The sequence below is a fragment of the Channa argus genome, chromosome 13 (assembly GCF_033026475.1).
Source record: "Channa argus isolate prfri chromosome 13, Channa argus male v1.0, whole genome shotgun sequence".
Taxonomy (NCBI): domain Eukaryota; kingdom Metazoa; phylum Chordata; class Actinopteri; order Anabantiformes; family Channidae; genus Channa; species Channa argus.
In genome coordinates, this window is record NC_090209.1 from 3,769,936 (window position 1) to 3,786,530 (window position 16,595).

At 36.8% G+C, this 16,595-nt stretch overlaps 2 protein-coding genes and 1 pseudogene across 2 annotated transcripts; 2 read left to right on the top strand and 1 right to left on the bottom strand.

Moving 5' to 3' along the window:
• Window positions 1–4,597: 4,597 nt before the first annotated feature.
• On the bottom strand, window positions 4,598–6,106 carry LOC137140196 (P2Y purinoceptor 1-like). The gene has a single exon (XM_067528379.1). It carries the CDS (start codon window positions 5,954–5,956, stop codon window positions 4,940–4,942), a length of 1,017 nt encoding a protein of 338 aa, XP_067384480.1. The 5' UTR covers window positions 5,957–6,106; the 3' UTR covers window positions 4,598–4,939.
• A 2,774-nt stretch (window positions 6,107–8,880) lies between these two features.
• Window positions 8,881–9,907, top strand: LOC137139256 (P2Y purinoceptor 1-like; annotated as a pseudogene).
• Window positions 9,908–13,487: 3,580 nt separating this feature from the next.
• On the top strand, window positions 13,488–15,230 carry LOC137139788 (P2Y purinoceptor 1-like). Its single transcript, XM_067527534.1, has one exon. The coding sequence runs from the start codon at window positions 13,635–13,637 to the stop codon at window positions 14,619–14,621; it is 987 nt and encodes a 328-aa protein (XP_067383635.1). The 5' UTR covers window positions 13,488–13,634; the 3' UTR covers window positions 14,622–15,230.
• Window positions 15,231–16,595: the final 1,365 nt, after the last annotated feature.

The following is a 16,595-nucleotide window of genomic DNA, read 5'->3' on the forward strand; positions in this document are numbered from 1 at the left end:
GTGAGACTAAATGTGAGTGGACAATATCTTCCTACAGTCTATTGACAGTTACACTGCCGGAAAGGATGGATATGTGTCTGGGGTGTAATTAGCATAACTTAACTACAGAGTAAATGAAAGTGTTGGCCCTGTCCAGTACAGTGCATAGTCTGTATGTTCAGGAAAAACAAGAACCTGTTGAAGGGAAGTAAACTTGTCTTAATAATATGCTGTCATTAGAAATGTTAAGTGGAAATTCTCAGAAGAAAAGCAATTTTAATAAGTCATACGTCTCATTTGTCAACAGTTGCTTCGCTTACAGTTTGGTTTTATTCAGTTTTTATATTAAATTTAAAAACCCATCAGGTGTCTCAGCCGGTTTCTTTAGGCCTGTTTACATAGCAGATAGATAGAGGTCTGTGTGCATCCTGTGATAACAGTATTATCAATTTCTGCCCTGCAATGTGAGATTAAGTCTATATAGTACATTTCTTGTTTTTCACTGTTTCCAAGAAGAGTAAAGAGCTAACCAAATGTTCAGTTAATTTAAACATATGATAGAGATATCAATGCACCACAATTATAAATCAACAAGAATGTATTTGCTGGTTACCAGGATACACAATGAACACCACATCTACCACATCTTGTCCTTATATCAGCTTTGACTCTGCAGTCAGATTCCTGCCTCCTTTCCCATCCTAGTGTCCATCATTGCCATGCTTGCTAATGCATGAAGTCTCCTGCAGAACTTAAACAAACTAAAGACATGGTAAGAGGCATGCTGGTTGGTTCTTCCTACGGTAAGTGTCACTTCCTGTTTCTGCACACTGTGTTAGATTTCTGCTGAAAGACTGTTCACTGATGAATCATAGCTTTTAATTTATTTAAATAAGTAATTTCTCTGCATGGATCGCAGATTTTCCCCACTCAGTAAAACACCCTTAGTTTTCTCTGGACCCCTGCCAAATCTGAGCAATGAAGACATGTACAGCTGCATGTCATCATTTAACCGCTGGCTGTCTAGGTGGTGTCCAGCAAAGGATATGAGGTAGATTCAGATGTAGCCATTTAAGGCTTCGGTCTGTCATTGTTCATCTCGTGTCACGTGGGATGGCATGTGATGCAAGTATATGATCTGTAGGTGACGCTCAGCTTACACTCAGAGTTACAGCACCTGGTGCAAGTCATAGTCCGTACCACTTACCATACCAGTATTACTGCATATGTACACCTAAAAGGTACTGGAGTAGAAGATATATATAGTATTATTCAAGAGGCATGAGAACAACAAATGTTTCCCAAACATAAAGTTTCAAGTAAACTAAATATGTTGCAGTTAATCTAACTGTTTCTGAACAGTGGAAACTGTCTCTTAGACTCATCAAACAAAACCAAGTATACAGCATCATCACCAGTGTATCAATATCTCTGAGAGTGTAAGATTTATATTTGGGATCACTTAATTTACTACATGTAAGTTTTCTGTGTAAATACAGGAGAACAAACTAATTTTCTCCTAAAATTAAACTTCTAAACGTTCTACGTGAAGACTAAGCACATGCTCCTAAGCACCTAAGCACCCAGTTCCCTTTCTGTGACTATAAGTTTTAGAGAAGGATTAACAGAAAGTTATCTTTGAACATAAAGTCAAACATTTATCCCACCCCTCATAATACACATTCATTTTATAGAAAACAGCAGCACACTCACAGAAAGAAGGTTTTCTACTGACTGCTGATCAGAAGACCATGATACCACATCTTGTACTACAGTCAGCTTTGACTTTACAGGAAGATTCCTGCCTCCTGTTTTCGTGTCAGTGTTCATCATTGGTCTGGTAGCTAACGGATGGGGACTGAAGTCTTTGATGCAGAACTGGAAAAAAACTAACGATCATCAATGTTTATTCTCAACCTTGGACTTGCTGATATTTCGTATCTGCTCACACTCCTGTTCCTGATGGTTTATTACTTTATGAAGAGTAAATGGATCTTTGGAGATGTTTTCTGCAAGATAACAAGTTTCTGCTTCAACCTGAATTTATACAGCAGCATCGGCTTCCTCACTTGTATCAGTGTGTACAGGTACCTGGCTATTGTCCATCCAGTTAGAGTGATGGGCAGATTAACACTCACTAATACTGTGGTTATCTTAGTCATGTTTTTGCTCTTGGTGAGTGTCCAAGTCTTCCAGACATGTTCTATACCAGGGGTGCCCATACTTTTTTGGGGTGTGAGCTAATTATAAAATGACCAAGTCAGGTGATCTACCTAATCTACCTCTGTAATCTATTGACAGTTACAGTGCCACAATTAAGCGTCTGTGATGTAATTGGTGTATCTTCACTACAGTATTAATGAAAGTGTTGCACTTTTAACAAGTCATATTTATATTGGCTATTTGTCATCAGTTGTTTACCTTACAGATTTTTTTTATTTAGTTTATATTTATCGATTTATCGAGACACGGGTCTTCAATTTATTAGAAGAAATCAGAAACATGCTGAAACACCAACTCGTGTTTCAGCCTGTTTCTTTGGGCCTGTTCACACTGAATATAGGAAGGGGTCTGTGTCACTTCCAGTGTTCATTCTATGTTGACAGGATGTAAACCACAAGACACATTACATTTACATAATTTAGCAGACGCTCACACAGACTTACAAGTCAAGGAGAAAACATCTAAGCAAAGTGCTATCAGAAAAGTGTTTACATTTCAGGAGATGCAAGTGCATGTTGATTCTTGTTTTTACTTCTTTGTTTTATGTAGACTTTATTTGTTTGTTTTTATCTAAAAGCCTGTAAAATTTAGTTCTGGACTTGTGGTTCCCATAATCTGGTCTCCACAAACATGCATTTCATAACAAGTTCGTGTTTAAACAAATCCTGTGCTGGGCCCCACCATCCAACAAAAGCAAACACACACACAAATCTTTTATTGCTGTTCAGGTTGAAATGTTACTTGTTCTATTTTCGTATCTTTTTTTATATGTAAAAAAACAATATTGACATCTACTTTCTATGGACATAAAGTCTTACTAGCAACATAGCAATATGCAATTTACACAATAACTAACAATACCCATGTGGTTTTTTTACATCTATTTTAACCAATGTATTATGACATTGTGCTGGAGAAAGTCATGTATCAAAGACGTTCCTTAAGCTTTTCATACCACATATGCTGCACAACACAGAGAAATTATTTTTGTACACACAAAAAACACAACAACTGGACGCCATCAGATGCAGGAGCATTCAGTCATGGTGTCCACATTAACTCCACCCACTGGCTAAACTCAACTACTCAAGAGAACCCACAGAACAGAACTCCCATGATCCTCAGCAGCCACAACTCTCAGCAACCACAAGTAGGCCTGCACTCTGAGATTGAAGTGGTCTATTGAGATGATATGGTGCTATGAGGTCTTCTATAAATGATGGAGCCTGACCGTTCAGAGCTTTATATGTAAGAGCAGGGTTTTAAATTCTATTCTAGATTTAATGGGAAGCCAATGGAGAGAAGCTAGTGAAGGTAAAATATGATCTCTCTTACTAATTACCCCCAGATAACACGTAACCCAGAATAACCTACAGAACATAACAGAACTCCCACAATCCCTAGCACCCACAAGTCTCAGCGACCACTCCCCTTGAGTCGCTACAGTACATATTAGTGTAAATATATAATAAGAATTTGCAAATTTTAAAGTGTTGAAATCTATTATCAACGAAACAGCAAATATTAAGACAGATGAAACAGGAACATATTTTAAATTATTGGGAAACATTCACAAGTTACATGTGACGAGTTCGCTGGAGAAGACATCTGAGCTGAGCATTTTCATGAGGGTAAATCATAGTATTGAGAGCACTGTTCAGGCACACGAGGCCATCTGATGAATAATGAAGACTCCATTACACCATTATCTTAATCTTAATCTAATCTTAATCTTAATCTTAATCATGGATCTTATTCGTTGTACCGTAGGAAATTTCCAAACTGTTACATTATGTGGTTTATCTTTATTCCTTTTTGTCATTGGGTGTTTACTACAACAGGGGAAAGCAGGAAGATACAAGTCATTCACCTGCATTCACTAGCTGAGAATTGTGGGTGTCTGTCCAGGGCCGTCAATGTTTAAGTACAACAGTCGTGTCCAACATGACACAAAGAAAACATTTATGGCACTTTAGTTTTGACACACTGCTTTGTAGCCTGTATTAACGTGACTGATTCACAAAGCTCAAAGTTCAAAGCTTCAGAAAGCCTCAATTCTCACTATCATCACTATGTTAAGGCAGGCAGCAGATAGGCAGGTGTATAGATAAGCAAGGAGAATAACAGAAAAGTTACCAGGCTCATGAGTTATAAAAATAGAAAAGGCTGTAAAGTTCACTGTCAGCATACAGAAAGACAATCTGGCAGAGAGAAATGAGTCATGAAGTTCCCGGAGTGAAAATTGGAACCCGAAACGAGAAGGAGGGACTACAAATTAAAAACGAGAAAGCAGGAAGTACATCTTGAGACCGTTACAAAAAGTGTTGAAACATTTGTTTTTCTGCACACTGAAGACATTTGGGTTTAAGACTGAAATTGGGATATCAGACGAAAGTTTAGAATTTAAAATTTACATTTATTTTAAGTGGCATTTACATGTAGCTACATTAAACAGCACAGAATACACAGTAGCACCTTTTGTATCAGAATACCCAACTTTTAAGTGAGCAATGAAATGCCCACTATAATTAAATGTTCTTTAGTAATTTTATAACTTGTAATATGCTAAAATGTTAAAACTATTCACTGTACCTAACTTAAAAATAAAATAATTTGTTTAATATACAGACATGTAGGTAACAGTATTAGAATGATTATTAAAAAAACATTTTCAGTTTGTACATTTCACACAAATGGAAGAATGGGATAAATTGACAAGTTTATTTTCACAAAACTACTATGAAACTGAGTTTGAAACTTGCTTACATTCTAAATGTTCTTCTACAGTTTCTGCAGGCACAGAGCTAGAGTCTGATAAAGACAAACATTTGAACATGTGACGAATTTGCTGGCGCAAAAGTCTGAGCCGAGCAGAAATTTCTTCATTTCCATGAAGGTAAACCAGAGGGTTGAGAGCACTGTTGAGACACACAAGGCCACGACTTATCTGATGAGCAATGTAAACTCCATTATTCCATTGATGGCAGATTTTCTGTTTGAGAAGAACTCTTGACCAGAGGTTGAGGTTCTTGAATATATGATAGGGAATGTAACAAACAGAGAAGAGAAGAATCAGAATGAACAACAACTTCAGGCTTTGTCGTTTCTGTATGTTGTCAATTCTTTTCATTGTTGCTAAAACTACAATCATGTGTCCATAGCAACCCAGCAGGATGAGGAATGGAACACAAAACCCACTGAGTGTCCAGCCAAGGCTGTATCTCATGTAATTGTCAACATATTTCTTGTGGGTGGTCGCATAACATTTTCCAGGCTTGTTTCCATAAGTCTTTGTGTAGAACATGTCTGGAAGACTTTGGACACTCACCAACAGCCAAACCATGACTGAGATAACCACAGAGTGAGTGAGAGTTAATCTGCCGATCACTCTAACTGGATGGACAATAGCCAGGTACCTGTACACACTGATACAAGTGAGGAAGCCGATGCTGCCGTATAAATTCAGGTTGAAGCAGAATCTTGTTATCTTGCAGAACGTATCTCCAAAGATCCACTTACTGTTCATAAAGTAGTAAACCACCAGTACCGGGAGTGTGAGCAGATACAAAATATCAGCGAGTCCAAGGTTGAAAACAAAAACATTGACGATCTTTAGTTTCTTCCAGTTCTGCATCAAAGACTTCAATCCCCATCCGTTAGCTACCAGACCAATGATGAATACTAAGATGAAAACAGGAGGCAGGAATTTCCCTGGAAAGTCAAAGTTGACTCTAGTACAAGATGTGGTATTCATCGTCTTCTGGTCAGCAGTCAGTACAATACTTTCTCTCCTAAGAGAGGTGGTGTTTTCTGTGCAAAAAATGTGGAATATGAGTGATGAGATAAAAGTTTGTGGCTTTTTGTTCACAGATCACTTCCTATGAAGCCCTCTTTTAAATTTGTGGTCACAGAAATGAAACTGTGTGTCAACACAAAGTTAACTTCCTTTAAACTTAATCATGACATTCTGCATGTGTTGTCTTTAAAGAGGCAACTGCATATTTCTGAGGAAATGTTTAATTCTGGGGCTCTACTTAAAATGTTTATGAATAATTTACAAATACAAAAACTGCTTATTTTTATTTCTTTAGCTCTGTGTGAGCAGAAAGTGACATGACATTAACCCCTTAGTTTTTAATTTCTTATATTATATATCTCCTTGTACTACATTTAGGCAAACTCTCACCCAGCCTTGTTCATGGTGTGACTAGTTAGGATCATGCGACTTTTGTAATGTCAGGATGTCAGTAACTAAATGATTGTGCATGACTTTGTGCTCAGAAATGCTCCACGAATGCTCTAAAGCTATCTTGGTCCATAATTGTGACTGTTTTGAAAAAGATAACTAAGCCAAAATAGTTTTGCAACTTTGAACTCACATGCTGGTTTTCATTTCTTAAATAAATTAATACATTTTGGCTGCATTATTGGATGCAGTACTGGTATGTACTTATCATACAAAAACTATTTAAATTTGTCTTTATAGTCTTCATAGTGACATTTTCCTAACGTGCACATGAAAATTGCATTTGGAGTCTGACATGACACATAGATATTTAAAGGATTGTGTCATCTGCATACATTTAGAGGGGCCAACCCAGATGTTTAGTTTCTTCCAGTTCTGCAGCAGACTTCTTGCATTAGCTATCAGGTCAATGATGGACACTATGATGGGAACAGGAGGCAGGTGAGCTCTCTTGATCAGTGTGGGACATGGTGTGGGACTCACATTGCAGGGCAGAAATTAGTAATATGTCGTGTGGTTTACACCCTGTCAACACAGGATGCACACTGAAAGCGAGTCATGGTTGTCTGCAACACGGTTCTGGCTCTGTTCCTCTTCACCATATATACTGCATACTTCATGTTCAGCTCAGAAATCTGTCAACTGCAGAACTTATCTGATGGACAAAGCAGACTCTTTCTGCTGACAGCAGACAGCAGACAGGAAAACTGGATAAGTTGATCAGGAAGGTCAGCTCAGTCCTGGGGATGCCCCTGGACACAGTACAGGAGGTGGGAGAAAGAAGGATGGTAGGTAAGCGATATTTCCCATTTTGGTTGTCGAACCACCCTTGTCATGTATGAGCTGCCAATTAGGACACACACACCCAACCTATGATGACTTTCCATTGACTTAAACTCACTTTTTGGGTGTTATCCAACCCATTCTTAACAAACCCTAACCAGGGACAGTGGCTGTGAATTATTTTTGCTATATGCCTTATATACATGGCATTACTTACTTAGAGGCCTACTCAGAATAGAATAGTAAATGGAAAATTGCCTCCCGTTACCACAGCAGCAGTCTTTCTTCTTCGATCTCTGTAGTGTAAATAGCATTCATTCTTATTAGAGTAAGTTTTGTCAGGTTGGTGGTCACTAAATATTATTGTTGGGTTTCAAGGAAATCAATGGAAAATTTTCTAGCAGATGCTTATGGCTGATTCAGAAACTGGTTACTGGTTATTTCTCCTAATGCAGGGTTAGAAAGAAAATATATAACACAAATATGGAATTAAATTACAGAATATATTTATGAATGTAACAAATTAACAAACAAACTTTTAATTGTTATCTAAATGTGTTTATAACACAAACATAACTACTGTAACTTATTATTTCCACAAACGCTTAAAAACGTGAACATTTACTTGCTATTTGAGAGAGGGTTTCATAGGACATGATCTCTGAACAAAAAGCCACAAACTTTTGTCTCATCTCCATAAATCTGCATTCTCTTCATAGAATACACCAGCACAGTCACAGAGAGGAGTTATTCTACTGACTTCTGACCAGAAAATGATGAATCCCACATCTTGTACTACAGTTAGCTTTGACTTCAAAGGCAGATTCCTCTGTTGATAGTTACAGTGCCACAAACATGGGTATAAGTGTTTGGGGTGTTTTGTGAGAACTGTGTCAAATGTCAAACAAATATCTGATGTTTTTGTAGGTTTGGGTTCAAAAGTTGGCATCAGGCTATGATAATACAAACATCTCTTATTTCTTTTTTGATAGCATGCATATGTTGTTTCATCAAAAGTAGATTTTATTTTATTTTTTTAGTTTCTTCTCTCAGGGGGGTCAATTCTGAGAACAGGCATAAGTGATCCAGGCTGGTGGACATATTGTTAAATTGTTTTGACTAAAATTGGGGATTAAATTCTCGATGCGATAGCTCTGGAGCGACTTGACAAAGTGGCAGAATCTGATGCCATAGCAAAAAAAAAAAAAAAACGTGTTGTGATCAGAGTTATATTTATTTACGATGTGTGATGTGTATTTTTGTACATTGTGATTTCTAAAGACTTACAAAAATAACACAGACTTTTAATAAGTCTCGCTCACATTGGCTATTTCTGATCAGATATGTTTTACTTACAGCTTCACAAACATTAGACACGATAACCTTCCAGAATGTAGTGTAGTTTTGTTTTAGTTTATCAAGACCTGGGTCTTGTCAGAAGATAAAACCTTTCTTTGGGACTGTTCACATAGAAGATAGAAAGAGGTTTGCGTGACTTACAGTTTGTATCCTGCACACTCAATGTAAACCACAAGATATTTTAGAATATTTACCCAACCCTGTGAGAACAAATGGTCATAGTACATTTCTTGTTTACGCCCACGTTGTTTCTAAGTAGAGTAAAAGCTGACCAGGAAGCATCAGTTAATTTAAAAATTTGAGACATCAATGCACCACAGTCATTACCAGGACTGTATTTGTTGGTTTCCAGGTCACATGATGAATATGACATCTTGTCCTCATATCAGCTTTGAATTTACAGGGAAATTTCTGCCTCCTGTTCTCGTCTTAGTGTTCATCGTTGGTCTGGTAGCTAACGGATGGGGAGAACTGGAAGAAACTAAAGATCATCTATGTTTTTGTTTATATCTTGGACTTGCTGATATTCTGTATCTACTCACACTCCCGTCCCTGGTGGTTTACTACTTTATGGACAGTAAATGGATCTTTGGAGATGTTTTCTGCAAGATAACAAGATTCTGCTTCAACATGAATTTATACGGCAGCATCGGCTTCCTCACTTGTATCAGTGTGTACAGGTACCTGGCTATTGTCCATCCAATGAAAGTGAGGGGCAGATTAACTCTCACTCACTCTGTGGTTATCTCAGTCATGGTTTGGCTGTTGGTGGGTATTCAAAGTCTTCCTGACATGTTCTACACTAAGACATCTGGAAACAAGACTGACGGATGTTACGATACCACCTCTACAACATACGTTGAGGATTACCTGAAGTACACCCTTGGATGGACACTCACTGCATTTTGTATCCCATTCCTCATCATACTCGGCTGCTATGGACATGTGGTTGTTGTTCTCTGCAGAAAAAATGCCAATAACAAGGTGCTGAAGCAGAGATGCTTGAAGTTGTTGTTCATCTTAATTCTTCTCTTCTCTGTTTGTTACATTCCCTATCATGTACTCAAATTGAGTTTTTTTTTTTTTTTTTTTTGAAGACTTTTGTTCAAAAAGAAGATCTGGCCTGAGTGGTCTAATATTGTTTACATTGCTCATCAGATGAGCCGTGGCCTCATTTTCCTGAACAGTGCTCTCAAACCTCTGATTTACCTTCATGGAAATGATGAATTTCCTGCTCAGCTGACAGATTTGCTCCAGCGAGCTTCGCCCCATCTTCAAATGTTTGTCTTTGTCAGACCTCCAACTGTGTCCCCATGACATAAATCACAGATGAAGATTAACTCAAGTACATATTTTAAAATCTAATTAATTTTACTTATGTCTTATTACCAATTCTGTGAACAAAGTGCTGTTTCAGTGGGCAAATTGTTATTAAAATATATTAATGACTAATAACAGTTGCTCTTGCAAGTTTGTTAAACTGTCAAACAACTTTATTACTGTATTTACCCAAATCAATGGCAATATTTTTTCTTAAAATTGATTTTCAAGTGCCCTCAGTTTATAACTGTTTAGCTCCTGTTTACACCATTAAAAGAGAAAACAGAAGACAGCGAAGCTTCTTTTGTCAGTAATTTAAGCTAAGTTTCTCTTTCACAACAAGTTTACATTCATCTGTGTATTATTTAAGCCATTTTGTGACAGTTTTTGTCTGATTAACTTGTCTGAACTTGTTTGTAATATCTACTCTTGTTGTGTATCTCACAGTAAAAGCATGTGCTGTCTGGCTTGTCATTGTTTTGTTACTGCCATTTCCTGAACTTCATTGTTATAGGGGATGGGATGAACAACTCTCAAGTGAAATATACTGTATATATATATATGTATATATAATATATATGTATAACAAATTTGATAAAATTATTTGTTCTTTGATGAGACAGATTATTGACAGATGTAAAAACATGTCTAAAAACAATTTTTCCTGAGAGTTGGCGTGTAGACTCCTATTGAACTTGCTGAGTGATGAGCAAGTGTGATAAGATATTATGATATCCTTTGGAATAAAATTTACAGAAATTAATATTTCTAAAACATAGTAGAATGTGGTCATACAGTGGAACACAAATTGCTTGGATTTGTCTTATTAAATATAAACGAACATTGGTATTTTTAAAAGTTTTGTTTTTATACTCTTTTTATTGGTGAGTGTTTTCTCTCAAGTCCACCACTAGAGGGAGGCTCGTACCTTCCCATTTGCTTAAATTATGCAGCTCCAGGATCAACTCTTCATATACTTACATGTCACAGTATCATGCATCTGTATTAATTCATATACACATAGAGCTATATAGTTGCTGTTTTAAATGTCTAAACATATTCAGGGCTAAAGTGCTAAAGTTAGTCCTTTATCCAGTAAAGTAGAAAAGCGCTAGGTAATTGTAGTCCATTTAAAGAAAAGAAAAAAACACCAGGTGTGACTACAATAGCATTTTATGTAGTCTTTCTAGTTTTAAACCATCTATGGAATTTGTCTTCTGTCATAACCTGGCTACACAGTATGTGACAAAGGAGGGAGACCACACATAAGCAGTGCAACAAGTTTTATTTCAATAATAAAGATACAAATCATGTATATTTGGGAGCAGGTCAGTGGTGTATGCACTGTTTGGATGGGTGTGAAATGAGTGTGTGTGTACAGTATATAAGGCAAAGCAAGATTGAAGTCATCATTCCTGGGGGAAGAGAGTGAGAGGATCTTACACACCTGATTTACAGGGATCAAAGTCCAGCATATCTCTAATTATCAGCCTCCCCCTCTGACTTCCTGGGGGACAGAGATAAAGCACAGCTAACTGCTATGGAGGAGGCAGAACCAACATCCGGCTGAAGCCTTCACACTTAAGACATGGTAATTTGTATCAAAAGTTAGAAATAACTTAAACATCCAATGATGTATCTGTATTTTTTGTTGATTGAGAAGGCAGAAATATTACAGTGTTACAATAAAGCTTAACTACTGGTCACAACTCATGACAAAATATAGAATTAGATGAACTGCAGCAAACAGAAAATATTCACATCGGTACACTGACCTTTACATCTATTTCACAAGCTAATTGGTTGAAATACTGGAGGCCTTATTCAAAACTATTAAGATTTGCAGCTTAAGACACTGACATGACATCAATGGCAGAAAAATGTGTAAGATAAGATACATCGAGTACAGGCAGGACACGTCTTCAACACTAGTCTAATATCTAATCTAAACTAATCAAAATTAAACAAAGCCTAGACTGACATTGTGATTTAAAAGAGGCAATTATAATACGAAAGGAAATTAGAATATTACTTAAAGCTACTTTATTATTTATTTGGTGAGTTTTCATTGGTCCAAATATTAGTAACTAGCAGACGGTCCCTGTGGTGCAGAGATACCTGCAGGTAGCAGGTGTTTTGCAGCCTATCATACTAAAATAATTGCAGTGAAGTTGTAACAGTTGCAGAAGCTAATTGTGTGATTTTGGAACCGCGATTAGTCAAATGTTAGTGGTTATATCCAATCAAATTCATACGTGTCACGCCCCCTTCTTATACAAAAAGATTATTAGACAGTTAGTTGTCAATCAAACAGTGTGCTGCTGTCAAGCTTACAGACACAATACATGCAAAAGTACATGTACATTTAATGCAAAATGTGAGTTGTGGATACCAACATTTTGTAAAGGTTCAGGAAAACAGCTTATCAGTTTGTTCAGGTTGAAGTAAGCTATGAGAATAAATGTTACTAAACAAATTTTGTAAAAGTAGCTCTTTTGCAGGGGTCTCAAAAAAGGTGGAGACCTCTGCAATAAAGGGAGTGAATCTTTATGCAACTTACTGTAGACATATTAAGTCAAGTATTACTTGACATGTAGTGACCTGTTTTAATTTTTATATCTTTTTTTGTGATTGTTTTTTTTGTCAAAATAAAGACAAATTAAATGAACCATAATTCAATGTTGAAAAAATAAAAGTTTAAAACTACCAATTGTGGTTCTTTTCTATACTTTTCTAAAAACTATATTATGCAGCCAGCTACTTATTTATTTCAAGCATCAGTAACAAGTTGGAAGATACCAGTTTACTTTGTCTTCCCCCACCTTTAATCTAAGATGGGATCCTCCAGGTTCTGTTTGACTCCCCACACCTGATCCAGGTAATTAGCAGCAGGTAGGGCAGAGATACTTTAGTCCCTGAGGACCAGGTTTGGGAATCCCTGTTCTGTGGAATAACCATTAGGTGATTGTTACAGATAGATTCAGAAACTGGTTACAGTTGGAATCAGGTTATTTCTCTTAAGCCAGCAAAGGTTAAGAAAATAAAGCCTTTTTTTTAAAGGAAATATAAAAATATAAATACAAAATATATTTAAAAAATATTGAAATTCCAGAATATTTTCATGTATGTAACAAATCAACAAACTAACAGTAAACTGACTGAAACATAATCATATCCACTATTATTTGCACAAATAATAAGAAATAAAATCTGAAATAAAAACTAAGGAAATAATATAGTGGAACATTTCTGAGCTCAGACAAAGTCTTGCACAGTTATTTTTTTACTGGCTTCAAACCACATAATCCTTACCACAGCATGAACAGGAGCGGTTGCATGTTTTCCATTTACCTAAATGTACCACAAGGAGATGCTAATATAACAAATTTAAAACTAAGAGGTTAATTTTATGTTACTGTTTGTATTACATGGCCTCTTTAAAGTCAAACCATTCAGTATCTTATACATGGCACCAAAGAGGAACAAAAGAAATAACTGTTCGCACACAGTTTCATTTCTGTGACCACAAATTTGAGAGAGCGCTTCATAGGAAGTGTTCTTTGAACAAAAAGCCACAAAGCTTTTACTCACATTCATAGAAAACAGCAGCAGCTTCATAGAAAGAAGATATTCTACTAATTTTACTATTCTACACGTTTTTTGCACAGAAAACACCAGCACTCTTAGGAGAGAAGGTATTGTACTGACTGCTGACCAGAAGACGATGAATAACACATCTTCTACTACAGTCAACTTTGACTTTACAGGGAAATTCCTGCCTCCTGTTTTTATCTCAGTATTCATCATTGGTCTGGTAGCTAACGGATGGGGATTGAAGTCTTTGATGCAGAACTGGAAGAAACTTAAGATCGTCAATGTTTTTGTTCTCAACCTTGGATTTGCTGATATTCTGTATCTGCTCACACTCCCGTTCCTGGTGGTTTACTACGTTCTGAAAAGTAAATGGATCTTTGGAGATGTTTTCTGCAAGATAACAAGACTATGCTTCAACCTGAATTTGTACGGCAGCATCGGCTTCCTCACCTGTATCAGTGTGTACAGGTACCTGGCTATTGTCCATCCAGTTAGAGTGATGGGCAGATTAACTCTCACTCACTCTGTGGTTATCTCAGTCATGGTTTGGCTGTTGGTGAGTGTCCAAAGTCTTCCAGACACGTTCTACCCCAAAACATTTGAAAACAATTCTGAAAAATGCTACGATACCACCAATAATATGTATATTGAGGATTACCTTAAATATAACCTTGGGTGGACATTTACTGGATTTTGTGTCCCATTCATCATAATACTGGGCTGCTATGGACACATGATTGTAGTTTTAACAACAATGACAAGAATTGACAACGTACAGAAACGACGAAGCCTGAAGTTACTGTTGATCCTGATTCTTCTCTTCTCTGTTTGTTACATTCCCTATCATATTTTCAAGAACCTCAACCTCTGGTCAAGAGTTTTGTCCAAACAGAGTATACAACATCAGTGGTGTAATGGAGTCTACATCGCTCAGCAAATAAGTCGTGGACTCGTGTGTCTGAACAGTGCTCTCAATCCTCTGATTTACCTTCATGGAAAAGAAGAAATTCCTGCTCGGCCCAGACGTTTGCTCCGGCGAGCTCGTCACATGTTCAGAGGTTTGTCTTTATCAGACTCCAACTCTGTGGCCCCAACAATAACTGAAGAAGAATTTTAACAAAAGTAAACATGTTTCATAGTAATTCTGTGAAAAAATGTCCAGTGTTCAAACTGGGAAATCTTTACTTAAAAGTTATTTTTATTATTATATTTTTCAATTATTCTGATATTGTTGATTACATTTATTTGCCAATTTATCCATGTATATACAAAAACATTCCAATTCAATTCATTTCTGCAGTTTTTATTTTTGTAACGTTTTGTAATAACAGCACAAATTGTATTGGAGCATGATATGTAATTACATATCATGCTCCAATACAATCCAATCCAAGTTAAAGGGGAAAAGTAACATTACAAAACAAACTCAATCCTTGTAAAACTAATTAAATACGCTGAAATCAGAATTTACAGAAATTAACCATTTTCAGTTAGGTAGAGTGAATATTGCTTGCAGCTTGAACATATTATGAGTATCGGAGACCAGTCCAGTGTGGACCCTGCTTCTCGCTCAATGCCTGCTGGGATACGCTTCAGTCAGATAAGATAATAGATGGATACTTACTATAGATCACTTAATAGTATTTAGGCTCTTCAGTCCTCACTTAAAATGTGGGTGATACAAAAGGTGCCATGGTCTGTACTGTTTAATGTATCTACATGTAAATACCACAAATTAAAAACCAAAATTTTAAACTTCTGTTTCATGTCAATATTTTGATTATAAACCCAAATGTTTTCAGTGTGCAGAAAAACAAATGAATTGGTCTTGCTGTTCCCATACTTTTGGAGGGGCTTCTAAAGCAGCATGCTATGACCAAATGTATTATTAATTCTTTGGGGAAAAAACTCAATTTTGTCAGAGAGAGAGGAGAACAATTCTTTGATGTCAGTCAGAGGAGGACTGATGCTGAAGTGTGCCTCTCCATTGAATAGTCGACACCCAATAAATAGTAAGGGGAGTTGGAAACTGACCTGTAGATTCCGTCTGAGACCAAAATTTAAGAAAACAGATAGTGATGATTATAGTTAATATCTAGCAAAATCTTGTAAGCAGCAGTTGTTTGTTACAATAAAGATGCAAAGAAAAGACTGTTTTGCATTCATAATTATGAGAGTGGGGTGTGATGAAAGGCGTCTGAATAAAGCTCACAAAAGAAAACATATTCCATATACAATTAAAAACCCTGCAAAATCAAGAACCAACATCAACAGTGTGTAAGGAAAAGCAACCGTTCGGTGACTCGGGCCTTTGCAACCTCAGACTGTCCATACATCAACTTCCTGTGTTTGAGGTTACTATACCAGTGTCCCAATGAGCTGTGAACTGAAATGCATGTGAAAGTATAAGTCTACACAGCCCTGACTTCTACTTTCTATCATCTTCATAGAAACCATTAGTGTGTAGCTTTTGTCATTTGCTTGGGGTCATTGGTTGACAACAGATGTTCTCCCAAGTTCTAGTTCCCTTGCAGACTGTATCTGGTTTTCTTGTGGGATTTTAGTATGTTGTTGAGTTCATTTTCCCCTGCTTTCGGCCTGCAGCCTTGACAAGGCTACTGCAGAGAAGCTCCCCACAGTATGTTGCTGCCACCGCCGTTCTTGTTTTTTATGACTAGTGTGTTTGTCATTTTGTTTGTTGGGTTGTTTTCTATCTTGGGACTTTTACCATAGCACAGTGTGTTTTCTTTTCTGTATAATGACAATTACATCACAGAGGCTTTAATGTGGCTGCAGACTCATATCTTGCAGACTCATATCTTTTTTTTGTTTGCTTAATTTGCTGAACTCCAAATGGTTTTATAACCCTTTACAGACTGATGTGCAGCAACAATTACTTCTCTAAGACCACTGCTTATGTCTTTCCCTCTTGGCATTGTATTAACGCCGACCTGAATGCTCCAGACCAGACTCCCAAAAACTCGGTTTTTATAAAGGTCTGCACTAATGTTGATGATCAACTAATCAAGAGCTGATGATTAGTAGTAACTGGCTACAACTTCCCCTCTGAAATCCTATGGAAGAGGTAGTC

What these genes read in the sequence shown, in the direction of transcription:
- LOC137139788 (XM_067527534.1), top strand. Translation starts at nt 13,635, where the DNA reads ATGAATAACACATCTTCTACTACAGTCAACTTTGACTTTACAGGGAAA.
- LOC137140196 (XM_067528379.1), bottom strand. Translation starts at nt 5,956, where the DNA reads ATGAATACCACATCTTGTACTAGAGTCAACTTTGACTTTCCAGGGAAA.